Here is a 21,962-nt window from a genome sequence, read left to right on the forward strand (position 1 = left end):
CTTTGGGAATCAGTGGCAAGTCAGGTTCAGTCCCCTCCATCTCCTGCTAGGGCTGGGAGAGACCCTTGCCTCAATCCTGCAGGGCCACTGCCAATCAGTGTAGACAATATTGAACTAGATGGACCAATGATCTGGCCCAGTAGACGGGGGCTGAGAGAGCAGTGATTAGCACAGAAGGCCCACAGGCACAAGGATTCCCTCCTCCCACAAGTTGCAACGTTACTCAACACTATCAGAAACCCTTGCCAATTTACTGGCAATCACCCAGTGATCTGCAGGTAGTCTCAGTCTTCCCCGAGAGCATGTTAGAGTAACCCAGCTTGGAAGTTGCAAAGTTCTTTTTTTAATGATTTTCAGTTTTATACATTTTTACAATCATTTTAACATTTCAAAACTCAACTTCCTTCCCCCTCTTTCTGTGGTTTCTTAAATTTATTTTTTAATATTTTCCAAATTAACTTAATTTACTCATTTGTTCCTCTTCTTTAAATAGATACTCTTATAAAACTGCAGGTTATTGCAATAATCCTGCCAATGTTCTTATCCCTTTACAGTTTATTTGTAACTATTCCATAAACCATTTCCATTCTTTTATAAAAGGTTTGCCATCTTGATTTCTTATTTTTCCGGCAAGTTTCGCCATTCCTGAAAATTCCATACATGGATACATGGAAGTTGCAAAGTTCTTGAAACAAATTCAGACTTGGAAGGGTGCCCTGGAGAAACGCTGCCAGCCTGTGCTTGCTGTGGCTGATGTGAGTTGTAGTTCAACAACATCTGGAGGGCCCAAGGTTCACCCCACTCCCCTGGTGTAGATAATTCTGAGCCATGGGAAATGCCATGGCTCAGTGATAGAGCATCTGCCTTGTGTGCAAAAAGCAACAGGTTCAATCCCCACCATCACTGGCTAGGGCTGGAAGAAACCCTTGCCTGGAACCCTGCAGAGCTGCTGCCAGTCAGTGTGGGCAACACTAAACTAGATGGACCAAAGGTGTGACTCAGGTTATGACAGCTTCCTATATTCATACCCTGTGCAAAATCAGCTGCTGCTTGCAACAGATGCTAGCTCTGATATGGGCAGATTGTCCAATGGCATGATAAACTTTTGGTGCAATCCTGTGCTTGTTTACTTAAAAGTCCCATCACATTCAATAGGGCTTGCCTATTGCATCTGAAGGCTCAAATCCCATGCACACTGAACACACAGGGATTTGCTTCCAAGTAAACATGCATAGGATTACATTGCACAAGGCACTGCCTGCTTGCGGGCCAGCCTCTCACCTGCTCACAGCATGGCCACTGGCCCAGGTCCCAGCAAGAGGAGAGCAAGAAAGATTATTCTCTGAAGGCCAGGCCTGTAGTCTGGAGGCTGTTCTCTCCACTGCAGCACTGGAAGCTGCAAGTTTGAGTCATACCTATATGCATTCCCTCCCCCCCCCCCCTCAGCCTGCACCAGGGTCCTGCGTGAGGAGTTGCAACCAGCTTTTTCTTACAGCCAGTCTGGTCGGCAGATGGATTTCATCCATTCACAATTGTCACACAGCTTTAGTGCCAGCAAATAGACAATCTGTAATGCAGAAACTGGACTTTTCTTCCAAAAAAAAAGTGCATACCCTTAACATATGCAGATAAATGACTGCCTTTTGCTTTATTTCTCTTTGAGAAAGAACAAGTTGTATGTAGAATCCATATACAGAGCAGCTACATTAAAAAGGGTGGGGAGGCCCCCTAAGTGCTTAATATGAGAAGAGCTGTCACTTTGCAAAGCATGCACAGTTGGTTTGTACGTTCTCTCTCTTGGGATCCTTCTTTTCCCAAAAGGATTTGCCCTTCACTGACCGAACAAGTAAAGAGCAACCTTCCCTGCTCACAGCTCGCACGGGCCAATTTCTGGGTGCCTGGGGGCGAAGTCTATCAGGCAAGGTACGAGGCTTGTGGCAGAGACTGAAGATGCCACTCTTGCAGAAGACCAACACTGCCTTATGAGACCTGTCTAGAATCTGGATGCGGTCTTCCCGTGGGAAGAACAGCATGCATTTAGAATTAGGCTCACTTTTCATGACGCGGTTCCGTCATGCACACTTCCACAATGCATTCTGATTGCAGAATTGCTTTTCACTTGGCACAGAATCCGAACACAAAAGCAGATGGTGTTCTAGCAGAAACAAAGCCCAATCCCCACCCCCACCCCCGATTTCATACCTGTCTTTTGAAGGCAGGTTTTATCCCTGTAAAGAGGCTTAGTAACAGAATTAGATCCCTGATGGATCCTACCAAAAGCCCAACTCATCCGAATTCTGTTTCTACAGTGGCCAAGCAGATGTTTCTGGGAAGTCCATAACAACTGGTTTTAAAAGACATGCTGCCTCAAAGCCTAGGGATAGCGATTGGGAAAAGATGGCTGCTGCGTTTACATTTGTTTGTTTCTTGTTTTAACCACCCTTGCTTGATTTTTCAGCACATGGGCACCCATGGGGGAGCCTTTGCACAACCTTTTCTGGTACCCCCGTTGCACCCTGTTCTGGAGAAGTCAGAACTGACCGCTATCACTCATGCCTTGATTGCATTCAATTTAGACTATGCACACTCCATGAACCCATATGGCGAGAGGGTCAGGACGCACCAAAGCATTTCTTCACACAGCACATGGTTAAACAATGTAAACCTCTGTGGCAAGATGTGGGAACAGCTACCAACTTCGATGGCTTTAAAAGGGGCGTAGACAAATGCGGAACAAAGCTATCAATGGCTACTAGTTCCTTTATTTATTTAGCCTAGAAAACCGCTTAATCAAAAATTCCTTAAGTGGCGCACATAGAACCCTATAAATTATCAATAAGATACAGATAAAAGCAGCAAAAGTTTAAGACAGGCATACATAACTAAATTATACATCTGGATAGGCTTGCTAAAATAGAAATGGTCTGGATAGGCCTGCTGCATATGAAACAAGCAGCGATGGCTGACTGCCACTTCCAAGCCTTCAGTTCTCTATGGGGCAATCTTTGAAAAGTGTTTAAAAACTTTAGTTGATGCAGAATGCTGCAGCCAGACTGCTTTCAGGGGCCTAATGTAAGGATGATGTTGCTTTCTTGTCTGAGCTACATGGATTCCTGATTTGTTCCTGGGCACGGTTCAAGGCATCAATTACGATAGCCGTATTAATTGGACTAAGGAATCTTCCCTCAACATGGAGCCCTCTAGATGTTCTGGAGTACACCTCCCATTAGTCCCAGCCAGCATAGGAAATTTTCATTGTTGGTGGGAGTTGTAGTTCAAAACATCCGGGGGGCGCAGGACTGGAGAAGTCTGGAACCGGGATCTGACTTCCCCCATATAAACTTCCCCACTTGTTGGGACCTCTGGCAAAGGCCTTTCTTTGTGTCCCTCCACCATCATGAAAATGATTGGTGGTGACACAGAACAGGGCTTTTCTGGTGGTGGCTTCTAGGCATCCCTTCTTCCCGGCTTCATATTACTTCCACAGTACAAGCTTCAAGGCAATATGTAAAGATGGTTTTATTTTTGCAAAGGCATTTGGTTTTGATTGACACATTTTATGGTCTGGCACTCTCTCTTATTTTTATAATTAGAGGCTGTTTGCAGCTGCTTGTTATGTTTATTTAATTGTTTTATTTTTGCGATTTTGGAAAATGCAATATGCCAAAGGCATTTCAGCTTATTGCAGAGGCGCTAGAAAAGTCTGTTTCTAAGAAGGCTAAATATTAAAAGCATATTTAGGCTGCAATTCTAGGCCCACTTACCTGGGAGTAAGCCTCACGAAACTGAACGGATTTACTTCTGATGAGACATGTGGAGGAAAGAAGCCCCTGACTTTGTGGGGCTGGGATACAGCCTACTAAACAATGGTTAAGGGTAATCTCTGCTGCTCCACCAACTTGTTGCCTCTGGCCTTACAAGATAATGAACAATGACCTCACATGCCAGAGCACCAAGGTAATTAATTGGCACTCAAGTGGATGAGGGGATGACAAGGCTTTCAAGGTTTACCATTGTTTGGGGCATATTAGCAGAGGGACGTGGGTGGCACTGTGGGTTAAACCACAGAGCCTAGGGCTTGCCGATCAGAAGGTCGGCGGTTTGAATCCCTGTGACACGGTGAGCTCCTGTTGCTCGGTCCTAGCTCCTGCCAACCTAGCAGTTCGAAAGCACATCAATGTGCAAGTAGATAAATAGGTACCGCTCTGGTGGGAAGGTAAACGGCGTTTCCGTGTGCTGCTCTGGTTTGCCAGAAGCGGCTTAGTCATGCTGGCCACATGACTCGGAAGCTGTACACTGGCTCCCTCGGCCAATAAAGCAAGATGAGCGCTGCAACCCCAGAGTCATCTGCGACTGGACCTAATGGTCAGGGGTCCCTTTACCTTTTTTAGCAGAGGAGAAGCCAGAGCATGAGCCTGGCTTACTATTCAATGAGTGCTGTTGTTGGTGTGCGGGTGTGCATAAAATGGATCTGCACGGCTGTCTGCATTTCTGCACTATCCTTGGGAACTCAGTTAAGGGCAGTGGCTTCATGATGAGCTTCTGCACTTCCAAATTCCCCTCTAAACCACTGGATAAGAGTGCTGCCAAACCCCAGAGTTAAAGCCCTGGCAACCCTATTTTAGTTTGGACACCTCTCGCTCTCGCACTTTCTGATACCACTGGAATTGTTGGACACTGGCATCTCCACAATACTTCCCTGGCTATCAGGTGACTCAGTTGCAAAAGGCTGAGAACCAGCGCACAGAACAGGAGGTGGCACCACCACAGCACACAGCATGGATGATCTCCATAAACTCCCAGTGACAGACGGCTGTGCAGTGCTGTTTTTAATTGTAAAAAATATCTGGCTGTTTTTATTGCTGTTTTATTGCAGATAGGCTACTTTTTATCACGATCCTGTCTTCAAGGAAAGTATCTCACTGTATACTCTAGCAGTGAGGCAAAATGGCTTTCATAGCTGTATTCAGAAGCCATACAGGTGAGAAAGGAATGTTTCCAGTATTCTTAGGAGGTGGGGTGAATTTTGAAGCTAGGGGAACTGTGCAATGAACAGCATCCTTCTGGTTCATTGCCACTGTCTTTAACATGCCCAGAGTATCCTTGCTTCATAGCATTACTCTGAGAAGCATTCTTGGCTGAAATTTTCAACCTCCAGCATGGGTTGTCATCCCCCCACACAGAATGCCCCTCAGAATGATGCTACATTGTGATATAGAACAATTCCAGGTGCATTGTGGGAATATTAAAGTTGGTGGCTGGCAAAGAGCCACAGGAACACCAGTGAGGTTCAGCCTCACACTCTCAAAAGACACCTCACCCACCCCTGAAATGTGACTGTGGGGAGGCAGTTACACCATCTCCTAAATTCAAGCAGAACTTCTAAGATACCATTTATATGTCCAAAATTGTCCATGGACTCCCTGTAAATGTGTGCAGAAGCTGAGCTGAGCTTTGCTCTCTAAACACAATGCTGTTCGACTCTTGTCCCAATATTTTCAAAGGCAATATCCCATTGTCTCAGTCTTTGGCATTTTCCTCCCTTTTGGAAAATGGGTAAGAGACTTGTGTTGTGAATAGGGATGGGGAGAAATTCAATCTTGTTTACATCTTAATGAAAATGTTTGCACTTCTCAAACCTTTAGGCAAACCAAAACCCAATTATCCATTGAAAATCAGAGTTCTCTGAATTTTGCAATGCAGTTCTTCAATAAAACATTGTGTACAGAAATGCATATATCTTGTGGGAATTGTACATAAAAATGCATGCATTTAGTAAACTAAAACATTTGGGAAAATTCCTAGCAAAAATGTGTTTATTAGTCAAAATTGCATTCAACAATTTGTGCATGAGGATGAATTTTAATGAGCATCTGGTGAGCAGCTTGAAAATTGCTGCAGAAATGTGGGGAACTGAATTTAAGATGGGAAATATGAGAGGCTGAAAATGACAGTGTCATCAATCCCTAGGTCTGAACATGCTTACCAAATTGCATCCTGTGTTAAATGAATGTCAGAGATTGCAGCAGGTTAACAGTAACTCTTATTGTCTGAAAGCAATTAGCGAATACACTAGTTTCACTTTCTATGCCACACCACATAAGGCACTGCCTGTCTATGCCGGATCACATTTCATAACACTAAGTGTAGCGACTGGGCTTTTGCTGGACCCTCTTTTTTGCTGGGCTCCCCCAGCATGTACTGTACATCTAGGTGCCTGTTTATGTATTTGGCTGGGTGGGTTGGTTTTCTGCTTGGATATGGGTCTCCCAGTTTGACTACTGCCATTTCTACCTCTCCTGGGACTTTTTGCAAGGCTGTCTCTAGAAGCTCCTTGGGCCTGGAATTTGACCAGTTCTGAGTCCTATGTCCTGCTTCTGGGTGGAAAAACTACAAGTTTATCCAATGAAAACAGGGGAACACTGGAGCTGTGGATTTTTTGTTTGTCTGATGCTGTCATGTTTTAAAATAGGAGAGGGCACCTTCTATATTCTGAGCGAGGTGGGAAGTATTCTTTTTACAAACAGGCAATCAAGCAAATGAACATCTGACAATTTTACTATCCTGATGTTCCTCAGACAGCCTTCATAACCAGGGCTAGCCCAAGACATTTTGCTGCCTAAGGCAGCGCAATGAAAGTCACCCCCACTGAGCTGAAGGTATCTGAGGTTAGTCACATTATTATGGCATCTGTGGTGGAACATCACAAATGCACCGACCCTTTCCAAGTAGTAAAAAACCCCCAATAATAAAAGCTTAAATAACTAATCATCTGCTGTCCTTTTGGGACACATAAAACCAGCTGCCTGAGGCAACTGCTTCCCTTTGCCTAACAGTTGGACCTGCCCTGTTTGTAAATGGTTTGTTCTGGCTATGTGTACTCACGAGAAAATGGGAAACATATAAACATTTGCACAAGGATGTGAGCATTCTTGAATTTAGAGAAGTCTGATTTTGTTGTATATTTGAAAGGGCTTTCGCTGCTTCAGAGCAAGGGTAGGCAACCTAAGGCCTGGGGGCCGGATGCGGCCCAATCACCTTCTCAATCTGGCCCACGGACGGTCTAGGAATCAGCATGTTTTTACATGAGTGGAATGTGTCCTTTTATTTAAAATGCATCTCTGGGTTATTTGTGATACATAGGAATTCGTTCATTCCCCCCCCCAAAAAAATAGTCCAGCCTCCCACAAGGTCTGAGGGATGGTGGACTGGCCCACAGCTGAAAAAGGTTGCTGACCCCTGCTTTAGAGTGCTAATTTCACGTATTTGTAACACACATACCACAACTAACAAATCTGTTAGAACAAAAAGTTACGTTGAATGTGTGGGCTATGAATTAGAGATTGTTTCCAACTAACATGTTCCATCAGGGTAAGGATTTCTGTTAAATAACTGGACTCATGCCCCTGTGCATGCCTTCTCTAAATGTACACCTGCTCTGAAGGGTTAGAGGTGAACCGTGAATAGATTTAAGGGGCTCGTGAGGGAAGGGGGGAAGTTCTGTTTCACAAGGATAAATCCTTGTGCTGACTAAACAAGCTATTTGGAAAGCACCCTGCTTAAATAAATAAATCAAACGGTAGTGAAGATTGCTCAGATCTTGGTTTTTTTGTGTGTTTTTTTGGTAGTATACCAGCTAATATATCAGTGGTAGTATACCGACAAAAACAGAGTGGCTTGCCAAATTATTGGAGTATTACAATATATCCAAAACAATGGGAGAATTTGGAAGGATCTCAAAAGAGAAGATAGACAAGGACTGGAAGGTATTTAAAGAATACTTGCAAAATTATACTGAAAAATCAGAACTGCTATTAGAATAAACAAGTTCCATTATAAATACTGAAATACTAAATAAGATGGATAACAATGTGTAACAGAAAAAGAAGCAGAAAATTGGTTTAAAAGTATGTGAAAGAAAGTAATAGAAGTGGAAAGAAATTGCAATTGAGTAGATTGGAAGTTTATCACAAGGGTGGGGTGATGGGAAAATGGTGGGGTGGTGGGAAAATGAAGTATTTATGGGACTGAGTGTGGGTATGTATGAATATTTTTAAGGATTGTATGAAATGTATGTTTGTATATTCGTAACATGTATGTATTGATGTTGAATTATTTTAATAATAAAATTTTATTTTATTTTATTTAAAAAAAGATTGCTCAGGTCTGAATGGCCCATCATCTTGACCATTTATCCGAGACTGTGGGGACAGCTAACTTCTCAGGCTTTAGTGGCTGAGGACTTTCTTCTTCACACCCACCCACTGCCAAACTGCCCTACCACCCGCTCCAGAAAAGCATTATGTTCTCTGAGCGTGAAGCTACCCTCACTAAGACCTCAGATTAAGAGGGGTGGCACTGTGAGAGAGTCACTTTCTAGCAACCTGCTGCCTTTCATTCCCTGCAGCAGCTTGACCACTAATCAAGGGGCCAACAGACCATTCACCGACCAACTGAAGCATGATGAGCCCTAAGATCAGCCACAAGAAGGAAGAGAAGAGAAGAGAAGAGAAGAGAAGAGAAGAGAAGAGAAGAGAAGAGAAGAGATGAAATGAAGAAACAGAAAAGGGGGAAAGAAAAAAAGATCCAAGAAACAAATTTTGGAAATTGTGTCTAGAAAGTCTGATATTCTAAATAAAATGTAATTACCTTTTTATTTCATCCTTGGAGAAGTTTAGGAATCATAGAATCATAGAGTTGGAAGAGACCACAAGGGCCATCGAGTCCAACCCCCTGCCAAGCAGGAAACACCATCAGAGCACTCCTGACATATGGTTGTCAAGCCTCTGGTTAAAGACCTCCAAAGAAGGAGACTCCACCACACTCCTTGGCAGCAAATTCCACTGTCGAACAGCTCATACTGTCAGGAAGTTCTTCCTAATGTTTAGGTGGAATCTTCTTTCTTGTAGTTTGGATCCATTGCTCCGTGTCCGCTTCTCTGGAGCAGCAGAAAACAACCTTTCTCCCTCCTCTATGTGACATCCTTTTATACAGAGAGTCACCTGATTAACTTGATGGCTGAGTGGAGTTTTAAACCTGGATCTTACTCCTGGCACTGTGTTGCACTGGCTCTCATAGCCTGTATGAAATAGCATTCCCTCTTTCTCTGCTGTTTAAGGCTAGATGTTGGTCCTCATGGAACCAAAACAGCACACAAGTGGGAAGTTTCAACAGGCTTGGGGAAATCCTAAGGTTTGCAGGAGGCACAGAAACAAATATTTAGAAAGAAAAACATGAGAGGTGGAACAAACACCCCTCAAAAAATAGTTCCATGAAGACTGAGCATGCTCAGTGGCCATGAAATACTAACTAGGGTATGGCTGGCTTCTAAAGTGAAGAGGAGCACTCTGGGCTGCAAGATTTTGTTGCATGTCTCACTTGTTCAACTTCTGAGGAAGTACTGCATCTTTTTATTTCTTGCTATTCCTTCCTACAGTCCCACCAAATCCCATGTGAGTTCCGAGTGACCTGTGACGTGTAACACAGTCTGTTCTGCTGTGTTCACACAGAAAAGCTCAAGGGGGACGAAACCGACAAAATCCAACACACACCATTTAAAGATGATGACCGAACATAACTGCCATGCCTTGCTTTAGATTAGCTATATCTGGGGAGGCTTAGTCATTTTTGCCTGATTTCAGGAGCTCAGTGTGCCGATGTGTAGAGAATCCGAGCCTAATAGTGATCTTCTCGTCTAGTCTTAAAGCAAAGCTGTTGGCAAATACTGCTACATCCAATTCCATCTTTAAAAAACCAACACATTTCTTTTAAGGTGCCATTTAACCTCCAGGGGGCTGTAGCCACATTTCAGCAGCTAGCTGGCTGCCCGATCTCCCCCCTTCAAGGGTTCTGAATTCCTTGCGCTGAGGACATAATCATATTCAGCAGGTCCACGGTCAAACACTTTGGCCATCTGCAAACAACCTCAAGAGGGGAGCAATCTGTCAGGAACACTGGTGACTCAAAGGAGGCTTTCTCGCTGCTTGCAATCCTCCTCCGGTGCTACCAAGAGGTCCTTGTACTCTTGTTGGTCATATTGGCACATAGCTGAGCAACTTTAAGAACTTCTGCTTGGCTTCTTTGCCACTTTACTGCTCCCTCTCCTGGCAACTCAGCTTTCCGCCTTGCTCAAGTCCATGAGTAGCCAATCTGGCTCCCTCCAGATGTTGATGTACTACAATTCCCATCTTCCCTAACCATTGCTTATGCTACTTGGGACTGATGAGAGTTTTCGTTGGGCAATATCTGGAGGGAGCTTTGCTGGATACTTCTATGTATTCCAACTCCTGTTATCTCTCTCCCCCCCCCCATTTCCCCCACCTCTCTCTGTCAGACACACACAGCTCCTTCACTGATATGAGATGAAGGATTAGGCATTTTCTCATATGCTTTTAAAGGGCGATTAGACAAATTCACGAAGAATCCATCTATCCATCGTTATTGGTCATGATAGCTCTATGGAACCTTCAGAATCAGAGAAGCTAGGCCACTGAAGATCCGATGCTGGGGACAAAGTTACTGATATCAAGCCTTGCTTCTAGGTTTCAGAGATCGACCTGGTTGGTCACAGTGGGGAACTGGATGCTAAACTAAATGGCCCTGTGCCCATTTTGCAGGGTGGTAGTCAAGCCAGTCCAAAGAGTCAATGTTGTCCTAGAACAAGATGGGGAAATCTCTGGCCCCTGGTATTGCTAGACTCCAGCTTCCATGGGCCTCAGCCATCATGGTCAGTGGTTCAGGGATTGTGGAAGTTGTGGTCCAGCAACATCTATATTAGCATATGTGAGGCTCTAACCAGGAATCTCACTGGCCACGAGTAGAATTTGGTGGATATATTTGGGACTGTATAGTATCAAAATGTCAGAGCCCAGACTTGGAAGAGAATAAGAAAGCCTATCCTTGGCCATTTTGATGGCCTAGGGAACAAGTCCTAGGGAACAAGGAGAAATTCCTCCCTGCTGTACTCAAGACTCCAAGAAACACCAAAAGGCATATCTGTCTGATGCTGCTTAGCATTCCATGCAGCAGGAGTGGGCAGGAGGATTCTAAGGCCTCTGGTGCCCCAAACAACTGAGGATCTTGGGGCAGGGCCTCATGATGCCATGGGATGACCAGGACAATCTGATATCTTGGTTGGGCCAAGAGATCTAGCCCAACATTAATGGGGTGGAACTAGAAGGGTGGACATATAGGAAAAAAGGGGTGAAAGCAGAAAAAAGGAGAAGGTTGTTTTTTAAAAAAATCAGGTGACCACCCCCATTTTTCCTCTGCAATTTGTATGTAAATTTGAGGAAATTGGAGGGACCCTTTTACTCAACATTTTCTCTTTCTTCCCTTCTAAAATCCCTTTATTGCTGCTACTATTTAAAAATTTGGAGGCAGAAACCTTGCTGTTAGTTATCCACAGATCTCCCGGCTGTGAATGTCTGACACCTGTGAAGGTATGGGCTATTCATGAATATCTAGTAACTTGATGTTCCTCATGAATGTCTTGTCATTCTTGATGCTAACTCTGCATCCTTCTGCTACCCATGAATATTATGGCCCTGTCCATCCAAATACTGGCTGTGCTTCTCATTCTCCAGCTCCTGGTTATTCCGTGTTCTGATGAAACAGATGCCCTTTGGCCTACCACCATGCATGGGTTCTCTTACACCTGCCAGCCACATTGCACCGCCCTCTGAGTGGCCATGCACATTCAGCTGCTGCCCAATGGATGCCGGCCATTAGCTCAGGGCACTCTCTTGCAAGGGGAGTGCTGCAGTCAGCTTGCCTCTTTCGATAAATCCACTGCTCTATTAATAGCTGGCTCTGCTAGCGGGGAGTTGGGACTAGGTGGAGAAGCAATGCAGGAGGAGAGAAAGAGAGAGAAAGAGAGAGAGAAAGAGAGATGGAGAGGCCACAAGAGCCAAGTTGGACCACATGGGCCACAGAGCAGAGATGCGATGGGGTGGGAATCAAAAACACAGCTGGGAGCAGAAAAGGGGGGAGGCAGGATGGGATATACCCAACAGCATTGATTACCGTATTTTTTGCTCTATAACACGCACCCGACCATAACACGCACGTAGTTTTTAGAGGACAAAAATCCGTAGGCATGCCACCCGTAGGCATTTCCTCCATAACACGCACAGACATTTCCCCTTACTTTCTAGGAGGAAAAAAGTGAGTGTTATGGTGCAAAAATACGGTATATTCCTTTGCCACAGATTAATGGGAAGAGAGAGTTGAAGGGTACAACAGAAACAGCAGCTAATGAGTTCATTTTAAATGCTATCATCTATAGCCCAGGTCTGTTGTGAGCCACAGAGTTCTTCAAGTTCCCCTTTCCAGTGGAGGATTAATTGCTTGACCAAAGTGAGTGCCTTGTGTTTAAGTTTTCAGGGGAAGAGGCACAGTGATACAGCATGTGCTTTGCGGCCAGGAGGTCCCAGGTACAATCCCCAGCATCTCCAGGTAAGATTTGGAAAGACATGCCTGAAACCCCAGAGAACTGCTGCCAGTCAGTATAGACCAGTATTTCTCAAACTTGGGTCCCCAGCTGTTGTTGGATTACAGCTCCCATCACCCCTGATTACTGGTCTTGCTAGCTGGGGATGATGGGAGTTGTAGTCCAACAACAGCTGGAGACCCAAGTTTGAGAAACACTGGTAGAGACAATACTGAACTAGAAGGAGCAATGATCTGACATAGTATAGGCAGCTTTCTATGTTCCTAACTGACTTCATCCAGCATTCCATTTGACTGTGACATGGTGATTCTCTTGAAGAGTCAGATATCACAGTGACATTTGTGATCCCTGTTCAGAGCAGAACTCTATTGTTTAGATTTGAAGGGCAGCTCAACCCAGCTGGGGAGGGGAGAAAATGCAATGCAATATAATGCAAGATCTCTGAAAACCAGATCAGAGTTGGCATGCATGTTGAGAAAAAATATTCTGCATGCATGGACTGCAACTCAACTCAAAAGGTTCAGCAAAGAACTTATGCACAACACAATTGCATCTCCTTTGATGACAGAGGTATTGGAGCAAAGGTTGCTGTGCAAGTTGAGGATTGCATCTCACAATTCACATTAACATGTGTGAACGCCAGCATGACCCCTACATTTTCAAGCAGAAATATGCAACACAACCATACAATAGCTCTCCTGAGAACTAAGGCACCCCAATGGAAGTTAGAGTGGACATTCAAGACAACAATCTGGATTTCAGGTTCAAAGATCACCTTGACCTCCCTGCACCCACTTTCAAAGTGGAGGAGAAAGATGCCCATTATAGGGTAGCCAACATGGTGCCTTCAAGATGTTGAACTCCAATTCCAATCATCCCTGGTAGCCTGGGGTGATGGAAGTTGGGGTCCAACTTCTGGAGCATGCTATGTTGGCTGTTCATGGTGATCATTATGAGACACCTGGATCAAAATTTCTCAGACTTGGTATTGATTGGCAGGGCTGGCCCTACTATTAGGCAGAGGGAGGCAGCCTTCTCAGTGGCAGGTGCTGTGGGATGGGAATTGGTGGCAAGATGTTGCAGGACAGAGTTGTGTGTGTACAATGTGATCTCCCCTGTTCTCCTTGAGGAAGCCTGCTTCCCTCAGGTGCAGTAGAGGACGTTGACCCACTACCAATGTTGATGTAAGATTCAACCACCAGTCTGGTCAGCTTCTCTGCATGGAATGGGGTGGTGGGGATCTTGCTGGCCACATACAATATAGATGCTCTACCACAAATGCAGATGCTCTGGCCCTTCCTCATTCTGAGGAGCAAGGCCCTCTACTTCTGCCCCTAAATCCTGCTCTGATGGCACTGATGTCAACACATGCTGGCTAAACTTCCATTTAGATCGGTCATACTTTCCTACATATCATTAATTTCCAAAAACTGCCTCCCCCACTTCGATATTCACAAGCTAAGCTGGTTCATCCTTTATGTCAGTGTGGGAAAAGGCATGCAAGAGACTCATACCTCTTCTTTCCTGAAGTGGGATCTGTAGATCTCACTCTTTTCCATGGGTCTTGCTACGGAGGATTCACACATCCTTCACGTATTACAGCCAAAACAGGAAAACCCAACCTCCCGTCCCCTCCTCCCTTCCTCTTTCTTTCCCTTTCTCATTTACACATCTCTATATGTGTAACAGTCAACATTCCTAGCAGTGCCACATATACCATTTGTATGTGACATTTCTGTCCTTCGTTTTATTATGGCCACTGGAGGCATGGTCCTATGAAATGGGGATCCATCTGTCACCTCTTCAGTCTGTTGATGGTCCACCATCTAGTAGCTGGTGATCCAAATGAGGTGGCCTTGCCCTCCATCAACTTTCACCACAGGGCTACCTAAGGATCATCTTGTCCAAAGGGAGGAGAGAGCTGGATTTCAAAAGGACTTGTTATCTGCATATAGTTTTAATTTATGCTTATTTTTTCGAACATATCTGTGCAAATTCCTTTGTGAGGCTCACCTGAAAAGTGGTATATGCATATCTTAATTTGTTAAAAGAATCATAAAAAAGTTAAATTATCCTGATTGTGAGTGTGTAACATGATACATTGACAGGGCAGTAATGGGCAACAAGTCTGTAATGGGCACAGACTTGTAACCAACTGCAGTCAGATAGGTCACCGACACACACCCCTTCTAATCACTCAGTGCCCAAAGCCTTTCAGATAAACAAAACTATGCATGGCACTTTGAAGTGCCATCAACTGATTGTCAGTCCTTGCATAGAACTGTGCTGTGCTGTGGTACCCTGACAATCAATTGGTTGCTGGGGCATCAAAGAGCTGCATATGGCTCTATGGAAACCCCAATGATCAGCTGACTGCCAGGCTTTCAAAGAGCAGCACCCGGGGGTGGGGGTTGGCCACTGCACAGGGTTTGGTGGGTGAATGCAAATCTCTTTTTGGCCTAGCTGCTTCTTTGCCTACTCCACACCAGGTGTCACAATGTCAGGCCAGAGGGTGCTCACCACAACCCAAAGGGCACGGAACATGCTGTTCTATCATCAGATATGTTCCTTCCTGTTTTCCCTCTATTAATGGACAAGATGGACCATTCAGGTATACAAGGCCTATATAAATTACACCATTAATGCCAGCCGTTTATAATCAGTGCTGGAATATCAACCCATAGGCCACTTCTGCTTTTCCCTTGAGAGTTTCACTCCTGGAAAGAATGAAGTGAGAGGCAGAAACAGAGCCAAACGCTGTTGCTTCTCACCTCCTCTGGCATGAAGGAATAGTTATTTTTACTATCTCCTGCCTCCCCCTCTCTGCTCACCTCTCAAGTTAATATGGCAAGACACAGCCAGCCCCTGGGGTATACAGTCAAAAAGCCATGGCATCTGTAGGAGCCCAACCAACAGTCACATTCAAAAAGGCAAAGGAGTACAAAGTCCTTGAATCCCCCTCTCCCTTTTCTGATGTACTTTTCTGTGTGAACACTTTTCTGCAGATCCACTCATGAACGCACCATGTCTGTCACATACACATTTCAACACTATAGATCAGGGAGAAATGCAATTCAGCTTGTGAGCCCATCGAATGGGCACCATACAAAGCAATACACCACTGAAACTCAACCAACCTTCGAAACCGGCGCTTTTCCGAATTTTGCAATGCAGCTCTTTAGCCAAATAATGTACATAAAAGTATGTACACAGGGGTAGTGTGCATAAAAAGCCATAAATTAGTGAGAACTACATACAAAAATGCATTGCATTAGGAAAAATTGCTTTACAAAAACATGTATATTTGGAGTAATTGGTGCACAAAGGCTGGTGAATTTTCATGACTTTTTTGAGTTAAATGGAAACAAATTGTGAAGAACTGAACCTAAGCTTGGAAAAATAAGAAACTGAGAAACTGAAATTGACAGATTCGCCCATTGCTACTCAACACTCAAACTAATTACACCAGTTAAACTGTCACCCTCAAGATGGTTTGGACTACAACTCCCATTAGCTCCAGCCAGTCTTATGTTTCACCATAGAGCAAGGTTGGCAAACCTGTGGCCCTTCAGATTTTTCTGCACACAACTCTCATCAACCCCGATCATTGACTGTAGCTGATGGAAGTTGGGAGTCCACCATCATCTGGAGGGTCACATGAGGGGCCAACAGAAATTCCAGGACCCTGTGTGCTAACCGTGGATTGGGCCCTCTGCCTCACTCTCAGTCGGCTCCTTCAGTTTGTGCATATGAAAACTAAAACAAGCCTTATCTAGCTGGCATCTAGCATACTTCCTTGGCTAGTCTCATTGCTCTATGTTTTGCAACAAGTGAAGCTGCCGTATAAGTGATGTGGGGTTTTTATTTTTTTAAAAAAGTTTAGATTAAAGTAGGGAGATGAAGGAGATCTGGGGTCTGACACAGAAGATGAAGGCCGCAATGGGGAGCCTCAGGCCTAGGCTCTGAATATGGCCCTCCATGCCTCTCCATCTAGCCCTCAGAAGTCTCCCTAGCCACCCTGCTTCCCCCCCAGGCTGTTTCCCTGGAAATCTGATGATGCCTCTTGCTTGGCTGGACAGAGAAGGCAGGGGAGGCTGGCCCATTATGATGAATGGAGCACTGCCCCTTAACCCTAATCTGCCCTCAGCCAGCTCCTGCCTACCTGCCTTCTTCCAACCAGGTGATGGCACTGCTCCTGAACAGGCTTCCCTTTTGGAAATCTGTATCAGCCTTAGCCAACCTGGTGCCCTCCAAATGCATTCGAACTACAACTCCTATCAGGCCAAAGAAGCTGGGACTGAGAGGAGTTTTAGTTCCAGACATTGGGAGGGCAAGAGATTGGGGAAGGCTAACCTGGATGCACAAAAACCAAGGATGGCTGGGGAAGGGAACAGGTTGCCTAAGGTGACGTTTCCCTCTTCTGCTCTGGTCTTCAGTCCTCCCTCCTTTAACATGCTTCTGTTGCTCACTTCCATTATGGAGTCTGGAGGAGGAGACAGACAGACACAGAGATTAGGGTGGCCATGTGTCCTGTTTTACAGACCTTTATTTGAAGGAGTCCTCTAGCTGAAGAGCTAAACAGAATCGTAGGAAGGGAGCCTGAGGGGCATCTAGTCCATGACAGGCGTCCATCCAACCATATGGTCTTTTTGGGATGGGCCACATCTCAGTGGTACAACATCCGCTTTGCAGGCAGAAGGTCTCAGATTGAGTTCCTGGTATCTTCAGGTTGGAAATCTGGAAACTCTGCAGAACCATTGCCTGGAACCCTGGAGAGCCACTGCCAGTCAGGGTGGACAATATTGGGCTAGATGGACCCATGGTCTGACTCAGTAATAGTCGGTTTCCTATGTTCCTACAAGAAAGGAGAGCAGGGGCCCTGGTGCTACTCATCAATAGCTCCTGGAGAGTGAGCAGGCAGAAAAACAGGCCACCTGGTCAAAGTCTTCCACAATAGTGTGAGATGGACTGCGTTTCCATTTAAATAATAGCAAATGTTTTCCAGACTGCTACCTATACATGTAAGTTTTCTTGTGTGGTTTTTATGCAATTCTGCGTCCTTAGGACTGGGGGGTTTGACGCTCAAGTGGCCACCCTAAAAGGCACTGTTTTAGTTTGGGGAGTGATTTCTCCTCTTCACCCTCCCTTCCACTGTCTTCTGGCTCACCAAGGGCTCCCGCTCATTCTGCTTTGCCTGGGAGCCCTGAGTCTAAGAGAAAGAGATCATCCCTTGGACTGTGACAGTGGAAGATAATGGAGCCAAGGGGGAAATACAAGCTGAGCCAATCAGTTTGCTTCCCAAGCCATGACTCTCTCCCTTCCAGGGTGAGCAGCAAGTTAAGAATGTAAGAAGTCCAGCTAGATGGGGCCAAAAGCATTCCTAGTCTGGCATTTTGTTCAGCACAATTTCGGCCAACCCCAGGCCTCCAAGAAGCTCACCTATGGCATCTCCCTGTTGTTTACACCTGGTACCTGAAGCTCAAAGCTACACCGCCTCTGGTTCTGGAGGTTTATTTTGTTTATTAAAGTTATATACCACCCTTTGCCTGAGGATCAAGGGCATATATTTACAGTACAAAAGCCAAAAATACATAACCTTTTAGCTATTTTAGCTGCCATGGCCAAGGGATTAGGGCAGATGGGCACAGTATGAATTTGCATATTCCATTTAGCCCCCCCCCCAAGTAAAAATAGAGGGACATACCCACAAAGAACCAGAGGGGGGGACTTTCATCCTCTTATTCCTTCAAAAGCTATCTAACCTAGATTTTTATGGATACCTTTTCAAGACATCACCACTGGGCCGCCGCCTCTGCCCCAAATCCTACATTCACCCTAAGGACCCTTCTTTCTTTGGACCAATGTGCTCTGGAAGAATGCCTCTACTTTGAAATTTGACTCTTACCTCCCAGAACAAATGGGCTTGGGGCAGTGATGGAAATCAGGAAGTTGTGGTGGGATGAGCTGTTGAGTTAATAGATGGTGTGACACACACACCGGATGTCCAAGAGAGAGAAAGCCGAAATTTTGCGTGAAGAAAAGTGGACGAAGCTATTTTTGGGGGAAATGCGAAACACCCATGCCATGCATTTGAAGCAAAACACACACACCAGTCCTGGGAACTGTAGTTTGCTAAGGGTGCTTAGGAGTTGTAGTTCTGTGAGGGGTAACGTGCAGTTATTGGGATTTTTTGGGAGAAGCAACGGGCTTTAAATGTATGGTGTGGAAGGAGGAAGGCAGCTCTATGGTAGAGCATCTGCCGTGCTTGCAGGAGGACCCAGGTTCAATTTCTGGCATTTCTATGTAGGCCTGGGAAAGGCACCTGTGCAGAACCATGGAAAGCCACACCTAGTCAGTGCAGACAACACTCAGCTCAATGTACCAACAGTCGGACTCTGTGCAAGTCGGCTCACTATCTTCCTATAATGTTCACTGTGGAGAAGTGGATGCTGGACTAGACGGGCCATTGGCCTGATCCAGAAGGCTGTTCTTACGTCAGCGCCCATTAGCAACAATTACACAAGAGTAATTTGGCTTTTCTGGGCAATATTTGGACAAATGAGCAGAATCATCCTTCAGGTTGATGTCGCAACAGCAGAGAGAGCGTCAGTACAAGCGACATTTTTACACGCCTTCTTCCAGTGACTCCTGCGAGTGTGCTAAGTGGGGGGGACCAGAGTCAACATGCAAAGCAACACCAGTGTTTTTACATTCAAATAAAACATGGCGCCCACATGCGCATGATGGTATTGTGTGGTGTGGCACACTGGCACCTGGTTGGTTTTTTAAAAAATTCTGTCTATCTATCTATTGGAATACTAAAAATGGAAGACAACAGTCCATATTTCTTCTCACCCCCTCATTCTATGTAGTGTGGGATCAACATGTGAAGATGACAGGAAACTTGGAGCAACAGGGCAGAATGGAAAATTACCATATTTTTCTGTGTAGAAGACTAGGTTTTTTTAACCAAAACATTAGGTCTAAATTTGGGGTTCGTTTTATACACGGGTAGTGTTGAGGGGTGTTTTCTTAATTTGGAGTCCCCCCCAATAGGGGGTGTCTTATACACGGAAAAATATGGTATTTGCAGCACCAGGAAAAAAACCATGCCTCTGCTTGGCTTCACTGTCATCCGCCCCACACCTCACAGGTTTGCACACGGACGCCCCTGTATGACTCAGTTCCCTGCCCACCCCCATGCCAGAGGTCAGGTGAGTAGGAGGGACTTCCTGTGCTGGCCAGTTCATTTCCTGCCCATCGTTCTCCCTCCATCCTCAAACACGCCTTCACCCCTGGCTTTCCCATCTTGCACACCTTCCCTCTCTCTGTAGCTAGATTTAAGGGGAGGGGCTGTCGCTCAGTGGTAGAGCATCTGCCCTGGGTTCAATCCCTAACATCTCCAGGTAGGGCAGGGAGCGACACCCTGTCTGAAACCCCGGAGAGCCGCTGCCAGCCAGTGTACACAATACTGAGCTGGATGGACCAACCGCCTCAGGCAGCTTTCTATGTTCCGATGCTCTTGTCCAGCTCTTTCCAATAGTCTCGGGTCTCTGCCCTCCATTTTGACTCCTAATCTAAGTTGCACCAACCACACCCACACGCCCAGGCCTTGTCCTCCTTGGTCAGCTGCTGCCCGGCCTGAGCTGCAGGCATGCTCACTCGTTTGCCCCCACCCACCCAAAACACCTTGAACTGTCAGCTCCCCGCAATTTCACATCCGTACCAGGAAAAAGAAAATCAAGCATCTCTTGCACGCACGCATCAGACAAACACTGTCCCTTGACATGCTGGATGCAGACAGACACAGGAGGCATGGGCTTTAGTCCTGCTGGGCAACCCCCCCCCCTTGCTGATTGGGACACCCCAAGATGTGCAGGCTAGCATCTCTCCCCCCCTTTCCACCCTGCCCCCTCCCGAAACCCAACTCCGCCCAAATACCTGCCAAAGACAACTCTCACCCCCACCCCCCAAAAAAGCCAATTGGTGCTCCTGAATGTGTTGGCGACAGTCCCACCCCCCTGGTCTTTTCAGAAACAGACCCCCAGAGACCCCAGCCACATTCGCTGTCAGCCTCTCCAGTTCAACCCTCCACAGCTCCCAAAATGGATACGGTCCTCTAGGGAGGGGCTGTGCCATCTGGCAGGTCCAATGCCCGGGAACAGGGCAAGGGGGCTTGAGTGGCAGACAGCCCCCCGCCTGGGGAGAGGAAAGAGGTTGAGTCCGCCGGCTCAGCTTGATTCCAGACAAAGGCCAGAGAGAGAGGGGGAGAGAGGAGATCCAGACAAAGGGAGGGGTAAAATAAAAAGGGGGAGGAAAGGGAAGACTCAGCCTACCTCGATGCAGAGGAACTTGGAGCCGGCTGGCATCCAAATCAGGGGCACCCGGCTGGCAGTGGGGACCATGAGCTGGGGCAGCTGCATGGTCCCCAGCTCCTTCGGCTGCCACTGCCGCTTTTCGGAGTCGGCGAGGAAGCAGAGGCACATAGGCATACACACACACAAGCAGGCACACTCTCTCTTTCTCTCTCTCTCTCTCACACACATAGAGAGCTGGCTGTGCTGCTGAATACATCACAGTGTCAGCCACTGGCAGGGCTGGGGGAGGGGTGGGCGTGGGGAAAACAGCTCCCAGCCTTGCCAAGGAAAGAAAGTGCAGCTGGCTTGGTGGATGGAATGAAATGTTTCAGTCTCTTTCTTTCTCCCTCTTCTTTCTCTCTCTCTGTCTCAATGCCCACCCCACCCCCGATTGCCACCTCTTTGCAGCCCCCTCACCAGTCGCCAACATCCCCATCCCTGAGTTGTGTGGCATAAGAGGAGGAGGAAGAGAGAGAGAGAAAGAGAGAGAGAGAGAGCACTCAACCAGAGGTAAAAAGGGCTCGTTGTGGCCTTGAGTAAGCTTCAACGGACTTGCCAGCCCCCCTTTTTCCCTACCATGCTCCCCTAAAATTTGGCACTGAGGAAATCTAGGTTCTGCAGGCAAAATAAACCATGCCCATATTAAGCATTCATGCACACTTCCTTTTAAAAAAGAAGAATAATCAGTTGGCATCCGTCTGTCTCAAGAAAAGAATATACAGAAGTAGAATAAAGAATTTGGGATATATTTTTTTTAGGAAACTGCATTGGCAGATGGGGAGCAAGGAGATGGAGACTGAGGCTAGACTGCAAGGGTGGTGAAGGAAAGATGGAGAAGAAAAAACTTGGTTGTGCGATGAGGAGTCAGACAAAGCATGCAAAACTCCATCCATGGATTACTAAACAGAGCTATATTTGGCAGCACATAACAATCAAAATTATATTTTTTTTCCCCATGAGGACTAGTTACCTGAATTTTCAGAGAGGGGAAGAATCTTTGTCGCCCCGTCTGGCAATATGCCATACCAGAAACATTTTTTTTGTCTGCTTCACTAAATGGCAGTATGTTTGGCAGCAGGTAAAATGTAAAAGGTAACGGTAAAAGTAAAATGTAAAAAGGTAAAGGTATAATGTTTTATATGTTTTCTTCAAGA

General features: G+C 45.9%; 1 protein-coding gene across 12 annotated transcripts in view; it reads right to left on the bottom strand.

The window, feature by feature from the left end:
• The window catches only part of CELF6 (CUGBP Elav-like family member 6), a 181,214-nt gene that overhangs the window by 79,333 nt on the left and 79,919 nt on the right, over positions 1-21,962 (bottom strand). For 3 of the 12 annotated variants that reach the window (XM_083586717.1, XM_083586709.1, XM_083586716.1), the window contains exon 1: positions 20,788-21,018. The exons of the other annotated variants lie outside the window; for them this stretch is intronic. In XM_083586717.1, coding sequence (XP_083442843.1) covers positions 20,788-20,997 — 210 coding nt within the window. In that variant the 5' untranslated portion in view covers positions 20,998-21,018. Of the gene's footprint in view, positions 1-20,787; positions 21,019-21,962 lie in introns of those variants that run through there. 12 annotated transcript variants of the gene reach the window in all.

This window comes from Podarcis filfolensis (genome assembly GCF_964270895.1).
Source record: "Podarcis filfolensis genome assembly, chromosome: 14".
NCBI lineage: Eukaryota > Metazoa > Chordata > Lepidosauria > Squamata > Lacertidae > Podarcis > Podarcis filfolensis.